General features: G+C 55.3%; 2 protein-coding genes across 4 annotated transcripts in view; one reads left to right on the top strand and one right to left on the bottom strand.

Annotated features, from left to right (window-relative positions):
- Positions 1 to 1,265: 1,265 nt before the first annotated feature.
- On the top strand, positions 1,266 to 10,140 carry LOC118005698 (histone H1.8). The gene is made up of 5 exons (XM_034997753.1): positions 1,266 to 1,374; positions 6,293 to 6,552; positions 8,293 to 8,660; positions 9,501 to 9,546; positions 9,892 to 10,140. The coding sequence occupies exons 1-5, from the start codon at positions 1,266 to 1,268 to the stop codon at positions 10,138 to 10,140; spliced, it is 1,032 nt and encodes a 343-aa protein (XP_034853644.1).
- A 4,120-nt stretch (positions 10,141 to 14,260) lies between these two features.
- The window catches only part of PLXND1 (plexin D1), a 58,122-nt gene continuing 52,462 nt past the window's right edge, over positions 14,261 to 19,920 (bottom strand). For all 3 annotated transcript variants that reach the window (XM_034998173.1, XM_034998175.1, XM_034998174.1), the window contains exons 30-36: positions 19,482 to 19,516; positions 19,117 to 19,221; positions 18,441 to 18,604; positions 17,102 to 17,249; positions 15,864 to 16,004; positions 15,629 to 15,703; positions 14,261 to 15,417 (exon numbers count right to left, since the gene is read on the bottom strand). In XM_034998173.1, the coding sequence (XP_034854064.1) occupies positions 15,301 to 15,417; positions 15,629 to 15,703; positions 15,864 to 16,004; positions 17,102 to 17,249; positions 18,441 to 18,604; positions 19,117 to 19,221; positions 19,482 to 19,516 (785 nt within the window). In that variant the 3' untranslated portion in view covers positions 14,261 to 15,300. The remainder of the gene's footprint in view (positions 15,418 to 15,628; positions 15,704 to 15,863; positions 16,005 to 17,101; positions 17,250 to 18,440; positions 18,605 to 19,116; positions 19,222 to 19,481; positions 19,517 to 19,920) is intronic.

Raw genomic sequence — 19,920 nt, 5'->3', positions numbered from 1 at the left:
AACCAGGCTGCACCCCAATTTACACCGTAGGTGGAGGCACTGAGGGCCCGGGTCCCTGCATCCATGCCTACACTGCCTTCAATTTTAGTCAGTTTGATGGGAAAATACTATCTTATCACTGTTTCAGTGTGAATTTTCCTGAATGCCAAGGAGGCCGATAATATTTTCTTGTGTTTATCAGGCTTTCTGGTGAATTGCCTATTCATATTCTCTGTCCTTTTTTACTAGTTTATGGGCACTTGTGCTAGACAATTTTATTTGAAACTTGCTCATTCAGGGTGACTGGGTGACTCAGTCCTTAAGCACCTGACTTCAGCTCAGGTCATGATCTCAGGGTCCTGGGATCGAGCCCCATGTTGGGCTCCCTGCTCAGTGGGGAGTCCGCTTCTCCCTCTCCCTCTGCCCCCCCCATTGCCTTCTCTCTCAAATAAATAAAATCTTAAAATAATAATAATAAATAAAAATTAGGGGCGCCTGGGTGGCTCAGTCGTTAAGCGTCTGCCTTCGGCTCAGGTCATGGTCCCAGGGTCCTGGGATCGAGCCCCGCATCGGGCTCTCTGCTCTGCCGGGAGCCTGCTTCTCCCTCTCCCACTCCCCCTGCTTGCGTTCGCTCTCTCTCTGTGTCTCTCTCTGTCAAATAAATAAATAAAATCTTAAAATAAATAAATAAATAAATAAATAAATAAATAAATAAAAAATTATTCATTCATCCCTTAAAAATTCTTTCATATAAAACAGAAAAAAGGAGGCCACAGGTTGATCTGGGGGTGTCTGCTCCAGGCAAACCCCACCAGTCGGGCTTCAACTGCCACTTCTTGAGAAACCAGGTCGGCAGTGGCCTGGGAACAGGAGTGGCATGGGGCAAGTGGGACTGGAGGCCTCAGTGACCACTTCCACACTCCAGGTGTGCCCTGTTCCCCATCAGCATCTCCAGCCCCTGTGGGGGCAGAGGGCGCAGGAGGGACCATCATCTCAGGGCCCATCATTTTGCCGTGAGCCTGAGACCCAGAGAAGTCAATTGACTCACCCAAGGTCACACAGGCGTGGGTGGCCAAGCTGGGCGTCAGCACACAAGGCAGGGTTGCAGTGCCCCATCCCAGCCCTCCTGCCCCAATCAGCAGCCCAGAGCCTCCCAGCCCAATCAGGGGCTAATTGGAGTGGTGGGGCTGGGCTGCTGATATATAGGAGGAACGAGCCGGCCTGGAAGTCTCACGCCTTGGGAGGGGGTCTGACCGTCCACGTCCACGCCTGCGTCTGCCCATGCAATGGCTCCTGGGAGCATTGCCTCCAGTGACGTCTCAACCTCCTCAGCGTCCTCAACCTCCTTGCCCTCCACAGTAGGGTCGTCCGGGGTGTCTGAGTCTGAAGAGCCAGGTAGGTAAGGGGAGGCAGCTCCTTGCGAGCCCATTCCCTGGGTGTCCTGGACCCTCCTAGTGCTACCCAGCCTCCTCTCCCAGCCCGGCCCCAGCACCCATTCTAGAGGCTGTGGAGTTCACATGCTCATTTTGGCAGAAGAGCTGATGCCCGAGGTAGCAGGGGCCAGGTCCTGCCTGGGGCTGAGGCTGGCCCAGCTCAGGGGGAAGAGGGCAGAGCAGGCCTCCCCAGCTGGAGCCCATTTCCTGTCGGGGCGGGCTGGCGGACCCACTGCAGCTGCGGGGCGGCTAGCTGGCGGAGCAGGAGCGAGAGCAAGCATGTGCTGCGAGGCTGGGCCTTGAATTGAGGGCTGCATCCCAATTTGCAATCAACAAACAATGCCTCAGGGTTTCTCTGGATATAGATAGGTTCATTCCCTCCAGGAGCTCCCAGTCTGAGGGGGAAGACTGCCTCATTAATAGATGCCATTTCATAATGTGGCATGTGCTTTGACGTTGGGAATGCAGAGGGCTGTAGGAGCCCATGGGAGTCACTAACCTACTCTGGGAGGTCAAGGAAGGCTTTCTGGAGGCGGTGACCCCTGCAGGAGGGTTAAGCCTCACCCAGGAGAAAGAGGGTGAGGCAGGGGAAGTGTTCTGAGTGTGAGTAAAGCCTCCTTCAGAGGAAAAGTTGGAGGGTGGGTTCCAGGTGCTTTGGAGCCTGGAGCAGAGATGCTCACCCTGGCTTGAGAAGTCAGGGCAGGTGTCCAAATCATGGTGCTGTGTGGGCCTTGAAGGATGAGTGAGAGCTACCTGAGTGACCACGGGGGACAAAGGCCACCCAGGCAAGGTAAGAGCATGGGCAGGGGCCCAGAGGTGAGGGGGTTAGGGGAAGCTTCCAGGGAGTCACAGGCCCTCCTCTGGCCAGGGGCAGAGTGGCGGGGTGGGAGGAGGGAAGGGGCAGGACCTGCCACACTGAGCCTCCAAGACTTCAGCCAGGGCCTTGGGCCCTTTACACTGACAGCAGTGGGGAGGGGAGAGAGGGGAGGTGCAGTAGGAAGAAGGCTGGGGTCCTCGGGATGGAGGGGGGAGAAGTCCATGAAGAAGGGGTGGGGATGGGAGGTCCAGGATGTCCTCCAGTTTCTTGCTTGGGTGGCCGGGTAAGTATGGTAGGTGCCATTCCTGGGAGAGAGAGGATGGAGGACAAGTTTGGGGGAGCTGTGAGTTCTGTTCTGGTCATCCCGGGATATAGCAGGCATTGAATAATGCAGAATGAGGAACTGAATTCAGCTGCAGGGACTGGGGAGGGAAGAGCCTTGGGGTGGCTCCCTGGGACAGGGCCTGGCTCTCGGGAGGCAGGGGAAGGGTTAGAACTGTCAGTGCAGGCCAGGCCGGAGGACACCCCAGTTGGGAGGGTGCAGACTTCCTTAAAGACCCCATCCCCACTGTACAGGTGGGAAGACTAAGGCCCAGAGAGGAGAGTGAAACTCCCAAGGTCCTGGGTGTGTCTGGGATTCCACTCATTCACAAGCTTTGGACCAAAATGAATATTCCCAGACACTAGGCTCTTCCTGGCCAAGAGGCAGCAGTAGATGAATTGGATTAGGTCTCTACAATTTTTTAACTTTTTTTTTCTACTTTAAAATGTGTTTTTAAAATTATATATATATATATAATCAATCCCTTTTTAAAAGTCTTTAATTTTTGCAAACTGATCAGAAGCCAACATTTTTTTTTAAAGATTTTATTTATTTATTTGACAGAGAGAGACACAGCGAGAGAGGGAACACAAGCAGGGGGAGTGGGAGAGGCAGGCTTCCCGCTGAGCAGGGAGCCCGATGTGGGGCTTGATCCAAGGACCCCGGGATTATGACCTGAGCTGAAGGCAGACGCTTAATGACTGAGCCACCCAGGCGCCCCAGAAGCCAACATTTTTAATCACCACATTGAAATCAGGATTCATATTTAAACCACTTGTATGCACCTTATAATGACTAAAAGCTTTTCTCCCCTTGATCCTATTTTCTTTTGCAACTTAAAAAAAAATAGTAATAACAGTATTTCAGTAATTGAGATATCTCAGTAATTCACATACCCTACAATTCACCCATTTAAAGGGTACAGTGGCTGTTAGTATATTCACAGCTGTGTATCCATTTCCACAGGCAACTTTAGAATATTTTCATCCCCTTAAAAAGAAAACCTTTACCCCCTACAGTCACTGCCCCTCCCCACCCACGATCCCCAGCCCCTGGCAACCACTAATCTACTTTCTGTCTATGATTATCCCATTCAGGACATTTCAATATAAATGGCATCCTACAGTATGGGACTTTTCGTGACTGGCTTCTTGCACCCAGCATGTTTTCAAGGAAGGACTTCATTCCTTCTTTTTGCTGGATGATATTCCATTTTATGGTTAATGTCATGTTCTGTTTACCCAATTCATTAGTTTATGGACATTTGGGTTTCTATTTTGGCTATTATAAATAATGCCGCTATGAACATTTGTGTACAAATCTTCATTTGAGCATGTGTTTTCATTTCTCTTGAGTATACATACCTAGGAGCGGGATTCTTTTGTAACTTATGTATGAAAACTTCCAAATGCATACAACAATAGGCAATGCAAACCACCCCCACCCCCCACTCCCTTCCTGTGCACCCTTCATACAGCTTCAACACTTATCAGCTCCTGGCTACTCTTATTTCACCTACTGTGTTATTTCAAAGCAAATGCCAGGCTTATCATTTCACCTATAAGTAGTCTAGCATTTATCTTTGTTTTTTATTTTAATTTTATTATATTTTAATTTTTATTTTTGAGAGAGAGGATCAGGTTGGGATGGTGGCGGGGTGCGGGCAGAGGGAGAGTGAGAGAGAGAATCATAAGCAGGCTCTGAGCTCAGTGCAGAGCCCAACGCAGGGCTTGATCTCATGACCCTGAGATCATGACCTGAGCTGAAATCAAGAGTCAGATGCTTAACCGACTGAGCCACCCAGGCGCCCCATCTTTATTTTTTAAAACTGTTTTTAATTGATACATAATATTATATTAGTTTTAGGTATATAACATAGTGCTTTGTTATTTGTATACATTATGAAATGCTTACCATAATTAAGTGTAGTTACTTACCCTTTCTGTAAGTGAAATCAAACTGTCTTCCTATCTGACTTATTTCACTTAACATAATACCTTGTAGGTCTATCCCATGTTGTTGCAAATGACAAGATTAGGGCTGAATAATATTCCAGTGGATCCACACACCATGTCTTCTTTATCCATCCATCTATTCATGGACATGAGTTGCTTCCATATCTTGACTAATGCAAATGTTGCAATGAACAGAGGGATGTATATATCTTTTTGAACTAGTGCTTTTGTTTTCCTCAGATAAATATGCAGAAGTGGAATTGCTAGATGGGAGGGTAGTTCTATTTTTCAATTTTGAGGAAACTCCGTACTGTTTTCCTGAGTGGTTGCATCAATTTACATTCCCACCAATAGTACACAAGGCTTCCCTTTTCTCCACAGCCTTACCAACACTTGTTATTGTCTTTTTATTTTTTTTAAGATTTTATTTATTTGACAGAGAGAGCACAAGCAGGGGGAATGGCAGGCAGAGGGAGAGGGAGAAGCAGGCTCCTCGTAGAGCAGGGGGAGCCTGATATGGGGCTCGATCCCAGGACCCCAGGATCATGACCTGAGCTGAAGGCAGTCGCTTAACCAACTGAGCCACCCAGGCGCACCTCCCCCCACCCTTTTTTTTTTTTTTTTAAGTAGGCTCCACTCCCAGCGTGGAGCCCAACACAGGGCTTGAACTCACAACCCTGAGATTAAGACCTTAACTGAGCCACGCAGGTGCCCCTGTTTCTTGTCTTTTTAATGTTAGCCATTCTGACAATTGTGAGGTGCTGTCTTGTTGTATTGTGATTTGCATTTCCTTGCTGATTAGTGATGTTGAGCATCTTTTCATGTGCCTGTTGGCCATCTATATGTCATTGGAGGAATGTCTATTCAAATTCTCTGCCCATTTTTTAATCAGATTGGTTTTTTTGTTATTGAGTTCTTTATATACTTTGGATATTAACCCCTTATGGGGTATATCATTTGCAAGTATCTTCTCCTACCCAGTAGGATTGCCTTTTCATTTTGTGATGATTTCCTTCACTGTGCAAAGCTTTTTAGTTTGATGTGATTCCAATAGTTTATCTTTGCTTATGCTGCCCTCGGTATTTACCTTTAAAAGAAAAGAGCCCCTTACACTATAACTGCAATACCATCATCCTTAATATCCCCAAATATTTCCAGTGTTCACATTTATCTGGTTGTCTTCTCCGTGCCGCCCCCCCCCAACCACCACCACCAAGTTGGCTCATTTAAGTCCCCGTTCTTAGTTTGAGCAAAGGATCCCACGTTGCATGTGGTTGAACGGGCTCAGCAGTCTCTTTCATCCCTAGGGCCCCTTCCCACTTTTTATTTTCCTCCTTGTTTATTTGTAGAAGCCTGGCTGTGCTCCTCACAGGCTGGATTTTGCTGATTTCCTCCCTGTGGCCCTCTCGCCAAGCCCCTGGATTTCCTGTAAACTGGTAGTTAGACAACTGACCTGACGTATTTAGTTTTCTAAAAGAACTATTTAATTCTTTCAGGGAAGCTCTATGGAGCGCCCGGTGTGGACCCAGCTGTGCTCGGGTCACTGGGAGACGGTGGCCAGACAAGCCACCTGCCCTGCCCCCTCCCGTTGCGTTGCTTGTGGGCCAGTCGGCAGGCGGTGCTACCGACCTGGGGGGGGGGGTGATCCCCCAGGCCCCTGGCCCACCCACCGTGGGGCCTGGCTGGGGCCCGGCGTGTGCTCTGCCAGGCAGGTTTGTGGTCGATCGGGCCCGAGGGTGGTCTGGGCGCTGGGTGACGCCCCGCTGTCCCCCCCCCCCCCCCGCAGGCCCGAGCTGCAGCACCACCCGAGGGCCGCGCCGCCACCCTCCCGTGCTGTGCATGGTCCTGGAGGCGCTGCAGGCGGGAGAGCGGCGCCGGGGCACCTCCGTGGCGGCCATCAAGGTTTACATCCTGCAGAAGTACCCTACGGTGGATGTCCTCCGGCTCAAGTACCTGCTGAAGCAGGCCCTGGCCACGGGCATGCACCGCGGCCTGCTTGTCAGGCCCACCAACTCCAAGGCCAGGGGGGCCACTGGCAGCTTCAAAGTGAGCCTGCTTGGGCTGGAGGGTGGGGCGCGGGGAGGCCACAGGGCGGGAGGGCCTGGGCCCCAGACTGGAGCTTCAGCCCCAGCTCCTCCTCCCCGCACCTCCCCCACCCCGGGGGGGCTGTTCCCTGTCTTCTCTCCTTGTCTTCCTTGTGTCTTCTCGGAGATACCTTCTCCTCCAGGAAGGGTACTGGTGTGCCTCCTTGGAGAGCCTGCAGGGCCCCGGTTCCCTGGCTGTGTCTGCCTTCATCCCTGTCACCGTGTCCGGCGACCAGGGACTCTCTCTGCTGTGTTCACGCTGAGTCCTTAGTGCCCACAGCACCTGCCTGGAATTCTCCATCATGGACAAGGCACACCCAACCATGGGGTCTAGAAGGTCACAGTTGGGTTTGCTGCCCATGCTCTCCGGCTCTAAACCCCAGGTCTCCAGACCAGGGCTGGCACCTCCCTGAGCCACCCCATCCTCATCTTTCAAACGGGAGGGTCCTGGAGGGGAGCCGTCCAGGGACACCTAGAGCTGAGGGCAGATTTGGCACAAAATCCAACCCCAGCATTGTGACTGTCGGCTGCCACCAGGGAAATCTCAGGGACCCGGACATGGGGTCTTTCTGGTCATTGCTGGGCCCCAGCACGTGGCAGTTGCTCTGACCGTAACCATAGAACACTGGAACTTTCTCAACCTACCGTGTTCCAGTCCCTGTGGTAACCAGGTGGCTGAGGACAACAAGTTCCTCGTAGAACTCCCAGGCAAGGGTCACAGTTTGGACACAAGCTATGGCAAGTCCAGGTGCATAGGGTGGGGCGAAGGAGAGCAAGGTGGGGGGCACTGAGGGTGTGCATGGCTGGATTAGGCTGCAGGACCTGAGAGCCTGTCAGGAAAGTGGGCTGAGGGGAGGGGAGGGGAGGGGAGGCGGGGAAGGGAGCCTGGAGTGTCATGGAGTTAGAAATGTGTGTGTGCCAGGAGGGGGATTGTTTCTGGTCTTGACGGTAATGGGGAGCCATGAGATTTTGGGGACAGAGAGAGCAACATCATTAGAGGCGGGCTCGAGGACGAGACCACCTGTTTGCCAGGGGCCCTCACATCCCCCTGCCTCTCACCCATTTCATGATGGCCCCGCTGTAAAGATGGGAAGACAGGCCAGTGGGAGAAGAGAAAGACTTGGCTGAGTTGCACAGGAAGTTGTGATTTGGAAGGTCCACCCGAGAGGCAAAAGGGGAAAAGGGAGACCTGGGGAGACATGGGGGTGTGAGGCCTGAGGTGGGAGGCGGAGGGGGAGTCAGAGTGCATGCGAAGGTGTGTGGAGTGGGAGGTCGAAGGAGATTTGTAGATTAGCATCTCAGAGGACTGGGGTCAGGACTCAGTGTGTGCTGTGCACTTTACTCCCAGGAGCCTGGCTTTGAGACTTCCAGACTTGGGGGGCAGGAGGGGGGGGGGTGCCTGTGCCCTCCTGACAGCCACCTGCACAGGAGGTAAGAGAACCTCGGGTGTGTCTAGGAGACTCAGGTCCCCCAGCTCCTCAATGGCAACACCCCTCCCTCAAAGAGCAATACGGGGATAGAATGTGTCTTTGGCATCAGGCATTTAGGAGGTGGTCATGCATCTGCTCCCCATGCCCCTGACCACCTTCTTCGCCCCCTCTTTTGGAACAAGGCTTTCCTCTCTGAGCCTCGTGTAGGGTGTAGGGGTATGAAACACTGAGAACTTCTGCTCTCAATTCCACCCCATTCTCTCCTCCACCAGTTGGTTCCCAAGCATAAGAGGAAAGTCCAACCCAGGAAGACCCCCATCATGACAGCCCCCAGGAAACCCAGTGAGGCCAAGGAGAAGGTTCCCAAGAAACCAAGGGAGGCAAAGAAGGACCCTCCCAACCCAGGCGAGGTGAAAAGGGGACCCAGGAAGCTGCGAGAGGTGAGGACGTCTCCTCCCAAACCAGGTGCAGCCAAGGAGAAGGCTCCCAAGAAAGGCGGCCAGACCAAAGACCAAGAGGCAAGAGCAAGTGAGGCCAGAAAGGCCTCCCAACAGCCAGACAAGGCCACACGGGCCCCTCCCAGTGCCACCGGGCCCAGTGGGAAGTCAAAGGTCAAAGGCAGAAGGAAGAGCCAGGGTAGGTGTGTGAGTGGGGTGAGAGATAGGGATAGGGATTTGTGGCAGCCACTGGATATGAGGCGAGAGGGAGGAGAGGCCTGTTCTGGGGAGGGGTTCCTTATCTAGTAAATGTGCCTGAGTACTTGGCTTGCGCTGGAAAGTTGGAGAACTCATGGTAGCTGGGGGGTGGGGGGAGGGGGTAGGTTTAGGAAAGGGGAGATACAGAGAGAAGGGGAGCCTGACTCATCTGAGACGAGTCAGGGGAAGCTTCCTGGAGGAGGTGTCCCAGGGAGGACAACAGCCTGTGCAAAGGCCAGAGGCATGAAGAAGGTAAAGGTTTTGAGGAAGTGCAAATAGTTGTGTGTGCAGTGTGGGAAGTAGAAGTGGGAGCCTGTGAAGGGCAGCTGGGAGTCTGGCCTCGATCTGGAAGACAATGAAGAGCCATGGAGGGACTTTGAACAGGGAACAGCTAGGGTACAAGGTATTTTTTAAAAATGTATCATGGCTGCCACGTGGAAGATGGCCGAAAGACTAGAGACTAATAAACCAGTGAGGGGTCTTTGGTGTGGGTGAACACGGAGCAAGGGGGGCTCTGCCTGGTGCCTTGCTCAGGGTGAGAGATGGTCTTCCACCATCCAGTTAATCCCCCAACCATCCCATGAGAGAGATGCTGTTATCCCCAATTGGCAGACAAGGACACCCAGGCTCAGAGTGGCCAACCGACTTGCCCCAGGTCACATAGCCTGTAAGTGTCAGAGTGAGGACTGGGGCCCCTGAACCTTCCTGCCCACCAGAAGCTCCTCCCGAAAGGGGTCCTTCCCACATGCTCTCCCCCACCCTCTGACAGGTGGTGAGGCCCACAGGAAAACAAAAGCTGGGAGTCGGAGCGCAAAACCCACGGTCCCCAAGGTAGGTCCTGCGTGGCTTCCCTGGTCTGGATCTCCACGCTGAGCAGGCTAGAGCTCGGGCTTCCTACACCCAGCCCCTGGGAGGGTCCCTGGAGAAGGGGGTAATTTGCTTTAGTACAAAGCACAGTTCACTTCTGTCTGGCCCTCCAGTGCTCTGAGGATCCTCACCCCCATTTCACATGTAAGACCCAGGCTTAGAGGGGTGAGGTCCCTTGTCCAAAGCCACCCAGAATCCCCCCCCACCCTTGGAGCCTACTGGGATTTCAGCTCCATTCCTGTGGGCCCCAAGCTACGTGTCCAACCCTGCCCCACTCCGTCCTCTTGCTCCTGGTTTGCTTTCTTATAGGGCAAGAATGGCACTGCTTCTCCAGCCAAAAAGAAGGAAAATCACGTCCCTAAAGAGGTTGTTGCCCATGCGGCCAAGGCGGGGCCCAAAGCCAAGGCCACTGCTCTTCCCAGGGGTGGTGGGTCTAAGACAGTGCCTGAACCCCTGGCCAGGAAGACAGAGGCCCCCAAGGGCCCAAGGAGGCCGGGCATGCCCACCAAGGCCTCATCGTCCAAACTGGCCAGTAGGAAGGTGGAGGCTGAAAGCTAGAGCTGGGGTGGAGACACGGAGATCCTGCCCGAGTTTTTATTCCCCAACAAACCGTCACTCTATTTATTTCATTGTAACCTATTTATCAATAAAGGCTTTTTTTCCCCTCACAAATCGGTGTGGGTGGAGGCTGAGGTCCAAGGATTTTGGCCGTCTATGGCTCCTGCCCAGATAGGAGTTCCCTCCCTGGGGAAGACAGATTGTACAACGTAAAGGGCTGGTTTAGGGGTCCAAGACTTGTAGGGGTCTGTGGAGGCACAGGAGGGGTGTTAAACCCAGCCTGAGATCTGGGACTGCTTCCTGGAGGAGGTGGCTTTTGGTCTTAAAGGATGGGCAGGAGACAGCTGAGGCGGGGAAGGGCACTGCAGGCAGAGGGCCCAGCATGTGAGGTGGGGCTGGACAGTGTGGTGGAAGGAGAGGGTTTGTGGCTCTGAGAGGAGCATGGGGTAGGGAGGAGGGTGGGGGATGTGACAGACAAGGGAAGGTAGACAGTGGGGGCTAGGCAGGAAGGGTTATAGGCAGGGGAGAGACTAATGTGGTTAGTGTGTGTTTAGAAAGAGCCCTCTGGCTAAGGAGAGGACCATTCGACAAGTTACTGAGCAGGGCCCTGCTCTAATCAACAGGAGGAGAGCGTGCAAAGGCCCTGTGGTGGAAAGATGCTTGAAAGGCTCAAAGAGCCTCTGGGAGTTCCATGGGGCTTAAGTCCAATGAGGAGGGACAGTAATGGGAGATGAGGTCCAGGGTTGCTTTAAACACATCTGTGACCCTCTTTCCATGGGGAGGTGGAGTCTGTGTCCCTGCCCCTTACCTCGGGCTCCATGATTGCTTGAACAGTAGAATACAGTGGAAAGGACATTATGACAGTTTCTGGGCCCAGACCTTAGGAGACTGGCTGCTTCTACTCCCCGTGTGTCCTGTTTGTTTTTGTTTTTGCTTTGACACTTGCTCTTAGAACTCCACCACCATGCTGTGGGAAAGCCCAAACAGCCGGTGGAAAGAAACAGAGGCACCCCGACTGTCAGCCCCAGCTGCCATCCCTGACCAGTTTGCCAGCCAGAGGAGTGCGCCACCTTGGAATCGGAACTTCTAGCTGTAGTTGAGCTGCCTTGGCTGACACCACGTGGAACAGGGATGAGCCTTCTCTGCCGAACCCTGTCCCAGTGGCAGATGCACGAGGACCGTACAGTAGTGCCCCCCACTTTCCCACGGTTTCGCCTTGCATGGTTTCAGTTACCTGTGGGCAGCCATGCTCCGGAAGCCGGTGACCTTCCTTCTGATGGATCATCCGAAGGTCGCTGGTAGCCTAACACTACGTCACAGGGTCTCTGTCCTACCCCTCGCACCTCCTCACGTAGACCTTTTATCAGCTCACATCCCAAGAAGGGTGAGTACCATACAATAAGTTATTCTGAGAGAGAAAGACCACAGTCACATAATTCTGATTATAATATTGTTGATCTCTTACTCTGCCTAATTTATAAATTAAACTTTACCATGGGTATGTAGGTCTAAGAAAAGACATAGTATATATAGGGTTCATACTGTTTGCAGTTTCAGGCTTCCACTGGGGGTCTTGGAACGTATCCCCCATGGAGAAGGGGGGGTCTCCTGTAAATGAATGCTGTTGTTTTAATCCCTTGAGGATTGGGGTGGTTTGTTACGCAGCAGTAGATAACCTAGAACAAGGACCGTGGGGCAGGCCAGGGCAGATCGGGGAGGGCCTTGTAAGCCAGGGGAAGAACTTGGGGTTTCATTGTAATCGTGAGGAGGGGCCGTTAGAAGACAGTGAGCAGCAGAGCGACTGCAGGGGGCACGGGCAGCGGGGAGGCCCTGCCGTGGTCCAGGTGAGGAGAGCTGTGCGTGGAGGGAGGGCTTATAAGCAGTGGGTTCTGGATAGAGGTTTAAGCAGGGTGCATGGGATTTGTTGAAGTACTGGGTGGAAGAAAGGGGTCAAGGATGAGCCTATAGTTTGGGGTGGACACAGCCTGGTGACTCCACGGTGACAATTTCCTGGGGTGAGGACTCAGCCTGGGCAGAAGGCTGCTGAGAGGAAGTCCTGTTGAGGCGGGACAGCTGAGCCAGGGAGGGGTGGAGAAGGACGGGGTGAACTAGAAGGGAGGTGGAGGGAAACTGCAAGGGACTTGGGAAAGGGGGCAGAAGGGGCACAAAGGGAAACCGACACAGGCCAGCGTGGAGCATCAGACCGTTCCTTCCTGCCCCTGCTCCTTCAGCCCTGCCCGCACTTCCTCGAATCCCGCATGAGGCTGCTTCTAGCTCTGCTGCCGTCTTCCCTGGGGCATCTGTGGTATGGCTGCCAGCAGGCCCCCAAGGGTACTGTGAGCAGACGGGAGGGGCTGGGCTGGCGCTTCCCGTGGAGAGGGTCTGGCTATGCCTCTCCTTTCACGGTTGGGCAGGGGGTTGTGGGAGGCGCCCGGCCAGGCTCTGGGACGGCACCCCTGGGCCTCGCACCCCCACAAGTTAGGGGCAGGTGAGTACCCCTGGCCTAGCAGAGGCCAGACAGCATCCAGCACTCATGAGACACAGCCGAGTCTCCTCCCCGCTTGAGGACATTGCGCCAAAGTGTCCATGACCTCCCATGACCTTCAGACAGCGAAGCGACGCCTGTCGCTGCAAGGCGAGTCTTCAGAGCCCCAGATAACAACTGTGGGTGACTCACAGAAGTCTCCCACCTTCTGTGTTGAGAAATGACCCCAGAAACTAGTTTTCCACCATATGCCAATGTGTTACTAAACCTCAAGAAGGAACTGCATGTTCAGCAGGCATCACAACAGGCTGCAGAATATTTAATGCCACAGAAAGATGTCACTGACATATTGTCACACGGGGAAAAGGCAGGTTACAGAATGGTGAGTACACCCTGGTCCCGTATTTACTCAGCCCCCGACCCAGGCGGGCACACGATCTGGCCCGGCATTCTCCGGGACACGAACCACGGGTGGGTTAGGGTGGCTTTGATTTCCTGACATTTCTGCAGGAAATGTGTATTCATTCTAAAATCACACCAAAAAAAAAAATCCCTATCAAATGTGTTAATAACTTAAATTAGAAAATCTGCTGCTTAATGAAAAGGAATCAGTGCTCAGAATAGAAAATTTGAAAAGATAAAGAATCTGTCTCCACCCAGGAGCCCCTACAGGAAAAGGCTATTTTTAAAGCTAAAAATCGTTTATTTTTCTTTTCTCACCTCTGTTCTCATTAATTCTAGAACTGGTATTTGTGGGATTTTGTTTTAAATTGCATGAATTTTTCTGTCCTAGCTTGTATTCTTGATAAATGGGTGCTTCATTTTTTCCCCATTATGATGGAAAAATGATTGAGTTGCTTCTACATTGGAGCCAGTTCTCTAGTGACCTTTTCTTTGGGGGGACGGCGATGAACCTCACCCCCAGCTCGGGCCCAGAGCCCGCTGGCTGGGCTGGGGGTTCTGTGGTAGTGCTGACCCCAACTAAGGTTAACCATCCTGAGGAGTGGACTGCCCAGCTGGGAACAGTCCAGGGCTACACTGGCCTTGGGGAAACTGCGTATTTCCTCACATGAAAAAATGGGGTTTTCAAGATTGATGAGAAATTCAGGGGGCATGTGTGAACATCCGTTCTCTTCCTAGGGCTGTCACCTTGACCTCCCCACACCTTTGGGTGCCACTGTGGAGACTGCATGGAGGAAGCACAAAATGGAGGAATGAGGGGCCCCCGCAACCTGGTTTGGGTCCCCACTTTGCTGCTGCCTGGCTCTATGACCTGTGGGGATTCTCCCACTGTGCTGAGGGTCCATTTCTACATCTGTAAAATGGGCATAATGTTCCATTCCTCACAGGCCTGTTATAAAGGTAATAGGAGCAGGGCCTACCTAGGGGTAGGTGGCACATAGCCACGATGACATCTTCCTGGAGGTCCCATGGGTGCCCTCTAAGCCCAGGCAAGCAGACCTGGTCCCACTGAACCGTGCCACTGCCTCCCCGGGGCTAAGTCCGGTATCTGCCCAAACCGCACGCAGGAGCATGGCCGAGGCGGGGCTCTACACCCAGCTGCCCCTCTCCTTTCTACTACGAGCACACGTTTCCCTCCTTGGCCATCTCAGGATAAAGGCTGGAGCCCACAGCAGCTTTTCCCATCAGGCTTTTATTACAAAGAAGGTTCCAGAGCTTCCCAGCCACCCCCTCCAGCCCAGCCCCCGTGGGCTCGGAGCCAGTCCCAGTGCTGGCTGGGTCTGCTGCGGGGGGAGCCGGCTCAGCCACGGAGGGTGGCTTCTGACAGGAACAGAATGGGTGATTTTTTCAGGGCCTTGGGTTTGGCGGCCGGGGGGGGGGGGTGTCTCTGCCAGGTCTGCCTGTCCTCTGGAACAGTTCTTTCCAGTGTTGTGGTGGGAGCCCCTGGGGACCCCTCCCCAGGTCCTCTGCACAAGCGGCAGCTATTCACAGTTGGCGCGTGATAAGTTTTTTAATATATAAAAGCTTTAAAAAAAAAAAAAAGGTGGTGCTATCTTTAGAAACACTTCCAGCAAGATCAAGTAGCCCAGCTACAGCCTTGGTACGACTTAGCCCCTGTCCCTCCCCCCAGCCCAGCAGCGCTCAGCACCTGGGCCCTGGTCCTCTGCCCACCCCCGGCTTGTGGGAGAGCACACAGAGCCTCCACCGGCAGCCGCTCGAAACCGTGTGTCGCCACGGTCCTCTCTGGGTGACCGAAGCCGGAGAGAACATTTTGGTGGTTGAAGCAGAAACCACTCGAGGGCTGGTTCAAGGAGGCCTCCCCTCCGCCACATTGGATGAGGTAGTGTTTCTGGCTGCGGCCCGTGGGCCGGGGGCTCGTCTCTGCCGGAGGGCGCTGGGCCCTGGGGGGGCAGGCCTCTCAGCGGCAGAGCCGGGGGCTCCGTCCAGGCTGCGCTCGGGGGGTGGCGGGAGCCTCACCAGGGGCTGGCTGTGGCTTCCAAGTCCCCAGTCCAGAGATCAGATCTGAGGGACAGGTGGGAGGGGACAGAGGGGCCCGAGGGGCCCGGGACTGGGGGCTCCTCTGCCTGGCTCAGAGAATCCCTCCATTCCCCCCCCCACCGCCCCCCGAAGCCGACCCTGCTCAGTCCTTTCCCAGCTGGAGCCCGAGGCACGGGGCACAAAGTGAAGTCAAGGGCGGTGCGTCTCCCCCAGGCTCAGGCCTCGCTGTAGCACTCATAGATGTTGTCCTCCATCAGAGCCACCACCTGCTCGAACTTGTGTTGCAGCTGGGTCCTCCGGGCAGTGGGGTTCGCCTCCAGCGCGGTCATGATCTGAGGGGGGAGCAAGGGGCCGGGGGGCGGGGAGACAACACTGCCTGGATTTCTACGGCTGGCAACCGGCCCCTAACGCGCAAATGTTCCGAGATGTGACTACGTGAGCCTGAGCCTCTCCTGGGGCTTTCCTGAGCAGAGAGGAGGTGGACGGGGCTGAGAGGGGGGCACCGCGGGCCCCAGGGTGGGTGCCTCACATCAGGGTACCCACCTGTGTGCGATACCTCTTGGCGTATTTATAAATCTCAGCCATGGCCACGTTGGTGTTGAACTCGTTCTGGTATTTCTACAAGGGAGAAGGCGGGAGGGGGGAGGGGGTTACCCCACCCTCCAGCCCAGCCCGGGGGGTGGGGGTGTTACACACAAAGCCCCAGCTTCCCACAGCCCCTCCCGGGAAGTCAGCTCCCACCCCTGCGCCCACAAGGCCCCTCTGGAGCCAGCCGCACCCGCGACTCCTCGGCCAGGTGCGCATTCATCTCCTGCTCGCTGAGCGGCGTCAGGTCGTGGATCTGTTTGTAGTAGCGCTGCACGATCTTCCGGTACTCGGGGATCTCCTTGGCGTACAGGAGCTTGTTGGTCGGCGAATCCTGGGCAGAGAGGAGGGGCGGGGATAAGGCGGCGGCTGGAGACCAGACCTGTTTCTGGACCAGTGCACGTCCCCACTGCCAGACAACCGGCCCCATCGCAGCAGGCTTTGGACCAGGCGGGGGCTCTTCACCCCTCCCTGTGCTGCCCTTTGGCACAGAACCCCCGCCCTACTTTCTAGGGCACTGTCAGGGGATGACCTGAAGGGGGACCTGCTTCCTTTAGGGGGAAAGGTGCACGGGCTGTGGGCCAGCTCTTCGTTGCCTGCGGGCTGTTTCGTTTAAGATCCTTGCTTAGGGTTGTGGGTCTTGGTGGCGAGGGTTGCTGGAAGCCTGATCGCTGGCTCAGTGGAACATTTCCCACTGTATGTTTCCAACGCCCGAAAGCAAAACGTGCCAAGTACGCTCACAGGGCTTTGTCACAGGCATCCTGCCTGCGGAGGCTGTATGTGAGAAGTGATGGCATTCTCTCTCTCGTGGCCTCTGAAAGTCTGGGGCTGACGGCAGGGCCGGGCACCCACCACCCTGCACTGCCGGATCTCATTAGACCATCTCACTAATGTTCGCAGCATCCACGCTCTCATGCCTCCCTGCCCCTGGCCAGGTACTTCCCTCTGCCTAGAAGGCCGTTCTCCCTCCTCTTCCCGGCTCTAAAGCCAGCCAGGTCCTCTCCCTGCAGACAGGTCTCAGGGATGTCCTTCCTGTGTGCAGCTCAGAGGTCTCGGTCGCCTGTTCCCCCCCTGCCCACTCCTTCACTCAGTGCCCACTTGGAGGGCTCTTGACCAGCAGGCCTGCTGCTGGGAGCCTGGCTGACTCTCATGATGTTGCACCTGACCACGCTGATTTCCCACCTTGCTACTGGCTTCCCGGGGCCTGGCTCTAGGGCCTAAATGTTGGAAGGTGGTGCTGAGCACAACTGAGGCGGGTGCAGAGTTTCTGACCACCGGGGCCAGGTTCTGGGCATCTAGATGCCCCAGTTGGAAGGTCCCCATTCATCCCATGCCCCCCAAACCTGAGCTCCTTGGGGTCCCCTCCCAGAAAGAGCCATGGGCCCCCTCTTCCCGCCCAGCCCGTGGGCAGCCAGCCCCAGAGCGGCAGACCTTGCCCAGCTGCAGGTCCGAGATGGAGCAGGCATCAATGAAAGCCTGAGCAATGACAGAGAGGCAGGCGTCGATGTGGTCCGTCTTGTCGATGTCGAAGACAAACTGGGGGTTTTTCAGGATGTTCACCCAGAACCGGAGAGGAAGGCTGTGGGATGGGGGTGATGGAGGCACCGTGAGCCCACCCAGAGGGTCGGGCAGCAAAGGGAGGGGTCCCTGAGGGGGGCTGCGGGAGGGAGGCAGCCAGGCGCCGAGGCCAGGCTGGCTTTACCCCTCCAGGCCAGAGAGGCTTCCCCCCAAGACAGAACCTCAGTGTGCTCATCCACAAAGGGGGTGGACGGCCATCCCTGCCGGGTGGGGCCACAGAGGGGCCAAGAGCTGAGGTTGCTGCATGCCTCGGGACAGGATGCCAGGGCAGGCATTGCAGGGCCCGGCTACCTTCACGCCTGCCCCCAGCCCCCACAGAGCCTGCTGTTCTCACAGGGGAGCCTCAAGCCCGGTCCTGGTTCTCATTAGAAGAACCCCCCCGCCCAACCCCGCCCTGCCTGGCAGCACACAGCTCCTCCCTCCAGCCCTTGCCCAGCAGCAGGAAGTCCACCATTAGCCGGGGCCATGGAGCAGCCAGAAAGGGCTGGGGGAGGGCGGGGTCTGGATTCTTGGCCTTGGCCTCAGGAGGCCAGAGAGGATTGGTAATACCCCCACCCCAGGGCCACGCAGTGACTCAGCAGCCCGAAGGGCATGGACAACCCCCCGCCACCAGAGCTCTGAGAAGCCCCTGCAACGGCACAGAAACTTCTAGGCTGTGTCACATCTCCTGAGGTTCAGGCTGAAGTTCTCAATAAGTTGTGGGGTTCTGTGACCCAGAAAGCTAAGAAAGACACGCCTTAAAGGAAGGCTCCCGACTGGGTATGGGAGTCAGATCACGTGGGTTTGAGCTTGGTTCTGCCCCTGCGAGGGCCGCCTGACCTTGGGCAGGCACTTCTCTGTGAGCCTCATTGTTCTCGTCTATAAAATGGAGCTGATGGTACCCACCCAAGAGGAGTGGAGGAGAGAGATGACGCTAAGGGCAAAAGTTCTACCATGCTTGCTTTTGGTTAATTCTTACAGTTAAGGTGGATTCCTTTTTATCCCCCTGGTTTTACAGCTGGGAAGACTAAAGCAGAGTGAGGTGAAGTCACTTACCCACGGTCACACAGCTAGGAAGTGGCAAAACAGGGACTGAATCTGGGCAGGTGGGCTGAGAGGCCAGGCTCTGAAGCCCTGCACGAGTGCTACCCACACGGGAACGATGAAGCTACGCATCCCTCCCTGCCTGCCCACACACCCTTGGCCCACCAACCTGTTGGTCTTCCAGATGTGCAGAGTGTCAGGATCGGAGATCCCCCTCTTCTCAGCCTGCTCCTCCAGGAAGTCAAAGAAGTACTTGACAGCCAGTGGGGGTTTGTCCTCACGGATGCTCAGGATGGCCTTGAACAGGTCATCCAGAAACTTCTGCAGCGTGCCCTGCAGAGGAGTGGGGTGGCTGCCGTCAGCCCAGGACCACTTGGGGAGGGTGAGTGGGCACCTCTGGCAGCCCCAGGGAGCCCAAAGTGCTTGGGCTGGTGAATGGGAAAGCCATGTACCGTCAGGATGGTCACCTAACCTCTCCGGGCCCTGGTTTTCTTGTCTGTGAAATGGGTTAGTGGAATCCTCCTCCCAGGGGTACTGTAAGGACTGATCCAGACACTGAGGCACAGAGTTGGGGAACTGGCAGCGCCGGGGTGATGACTCTGCCACCTGAGCTGTGTGACCTCAGGGACAGCACTGACCCCCCTGGGCCTCTGCTGTCCTATCACGTTGGCTAGTACAGAAGTTGTCTGTCAGGCACCTTTCACGGCTGTGAGCAAACCCCTCCTCAGGAGCAACGCGAAGCCCTGAGCCTCTTGCATGGGGAGCTCATCCAGCCCCGCAGAAGAAGAGCTCCCCCCAACACCCTGGCATGGGCGCAGCTGATGGGGAGAAGAGGCCAGGCCCACCTTGGTGGACAGGAGGCGAGTCAGGTAGATCTCCGGTAGCACCTTCTTGCGGTGGCTCTGCCGGTGGGACTTCTTGGGCTCTGCCAGCTCATCCGTGGGCAACACCTGGGAGGCCGGGGCAGCGGTCAGTCCAGCGCCCGGCACCATCCTGGGCCGTCCTGTGGGAGGTCCTATCCTGCGACCCACAGGTACCTGGCTCCATGGACACTTCGTGGCACATAAGGAGGAGGGACCCCTCCCTGCTCCCCAATCCCTGGCCTTTCCCAGAGCCTGGGAGTACTCTCCCCAGAGCCCCAGGGTGGCAGGAAGCCAAGTCCACACCCAGCGAGGGCGGGCACCCCCAGGGCCAGAGGCCGGGCACTTACCAGATGGAAATACTTCTCTGTGTCCAAGTCTTTCACTGTGAGAGGGAAAACAATAAATAAACAAGAGAGAGGAGGGGGGAGAGAGAGAAACCGAAATGGAGACAGAAAAGTGGAGAGCGGCAGAGAGCGAGAGATCCAAAGCAATACCTGGAGGAAGTGAGAGTGAGAGAGACAGAAAAATGCCAACAGAGGAAGAGGGGAGAGACAGATCCAGAGAGACACATAGAAAATGAGACCGAGAGAAAAAGGCCATGAGAGACAGATGTACACAAGGAGGAACAGAGGGACATGGGGGAGACCCCCACAGGGGGGCAAGATGGCTGCCCTCACCCCCTCCACCGCCCAGCCCAGAGCTCCTGCCAGCCCAGACCTCGTAAACGGCAGGGAGAGACCCAAGATCCTGCTCCTGACCTTAGCAGGGGACCCTCTGACCAAAGGA

Source organism: Mirounga leonina, unplaced genomic scaffold, assembly GCF_011800145.1.
Source record: "Mirounga leonina isolate KUSES-001 unplaced genomic scaffold, KU_Mleo_1.0 Mir_94, whole genome shotgun sequence".
In the NCBI taxonomy this organism is placed as follows: domain Eukaryota; kingdom Metazoa; phylum Chordata; class Mammalia; order Carnivora; family Phocidae; genus Mirounga; species Mirounga leonina.
This window is presented reverse-complemented; position numbering and strand designations above follow the sequence as displayed.

Excerpts from the sequence above, each read along its gene's own strand:
- LOC118005698 (XM_034997753.1), top strand. The coding sequence starts at position 1,266 with ATGGCTCCTGGGAGCATTGCCTCCAGTGACGTCTCAACCTCCTCAGCG. Across the intron at positions 1,375-6,292 it reads GTCTGAGTCTGAAGAGCCAG|GCCCGAGCTGCAGCACCACC; the intron begins GTAGGTAAGGGG and ends CCCCCCCCGCAG. Across the intron at positions 6,553-8,292 it reads GGGCCACTGGCAGCTTCAAA|TTGGTTCCCAAGCATAAGAG; the intron begins GTGAGCCTGCTT and ends CTCCTCCACCAG.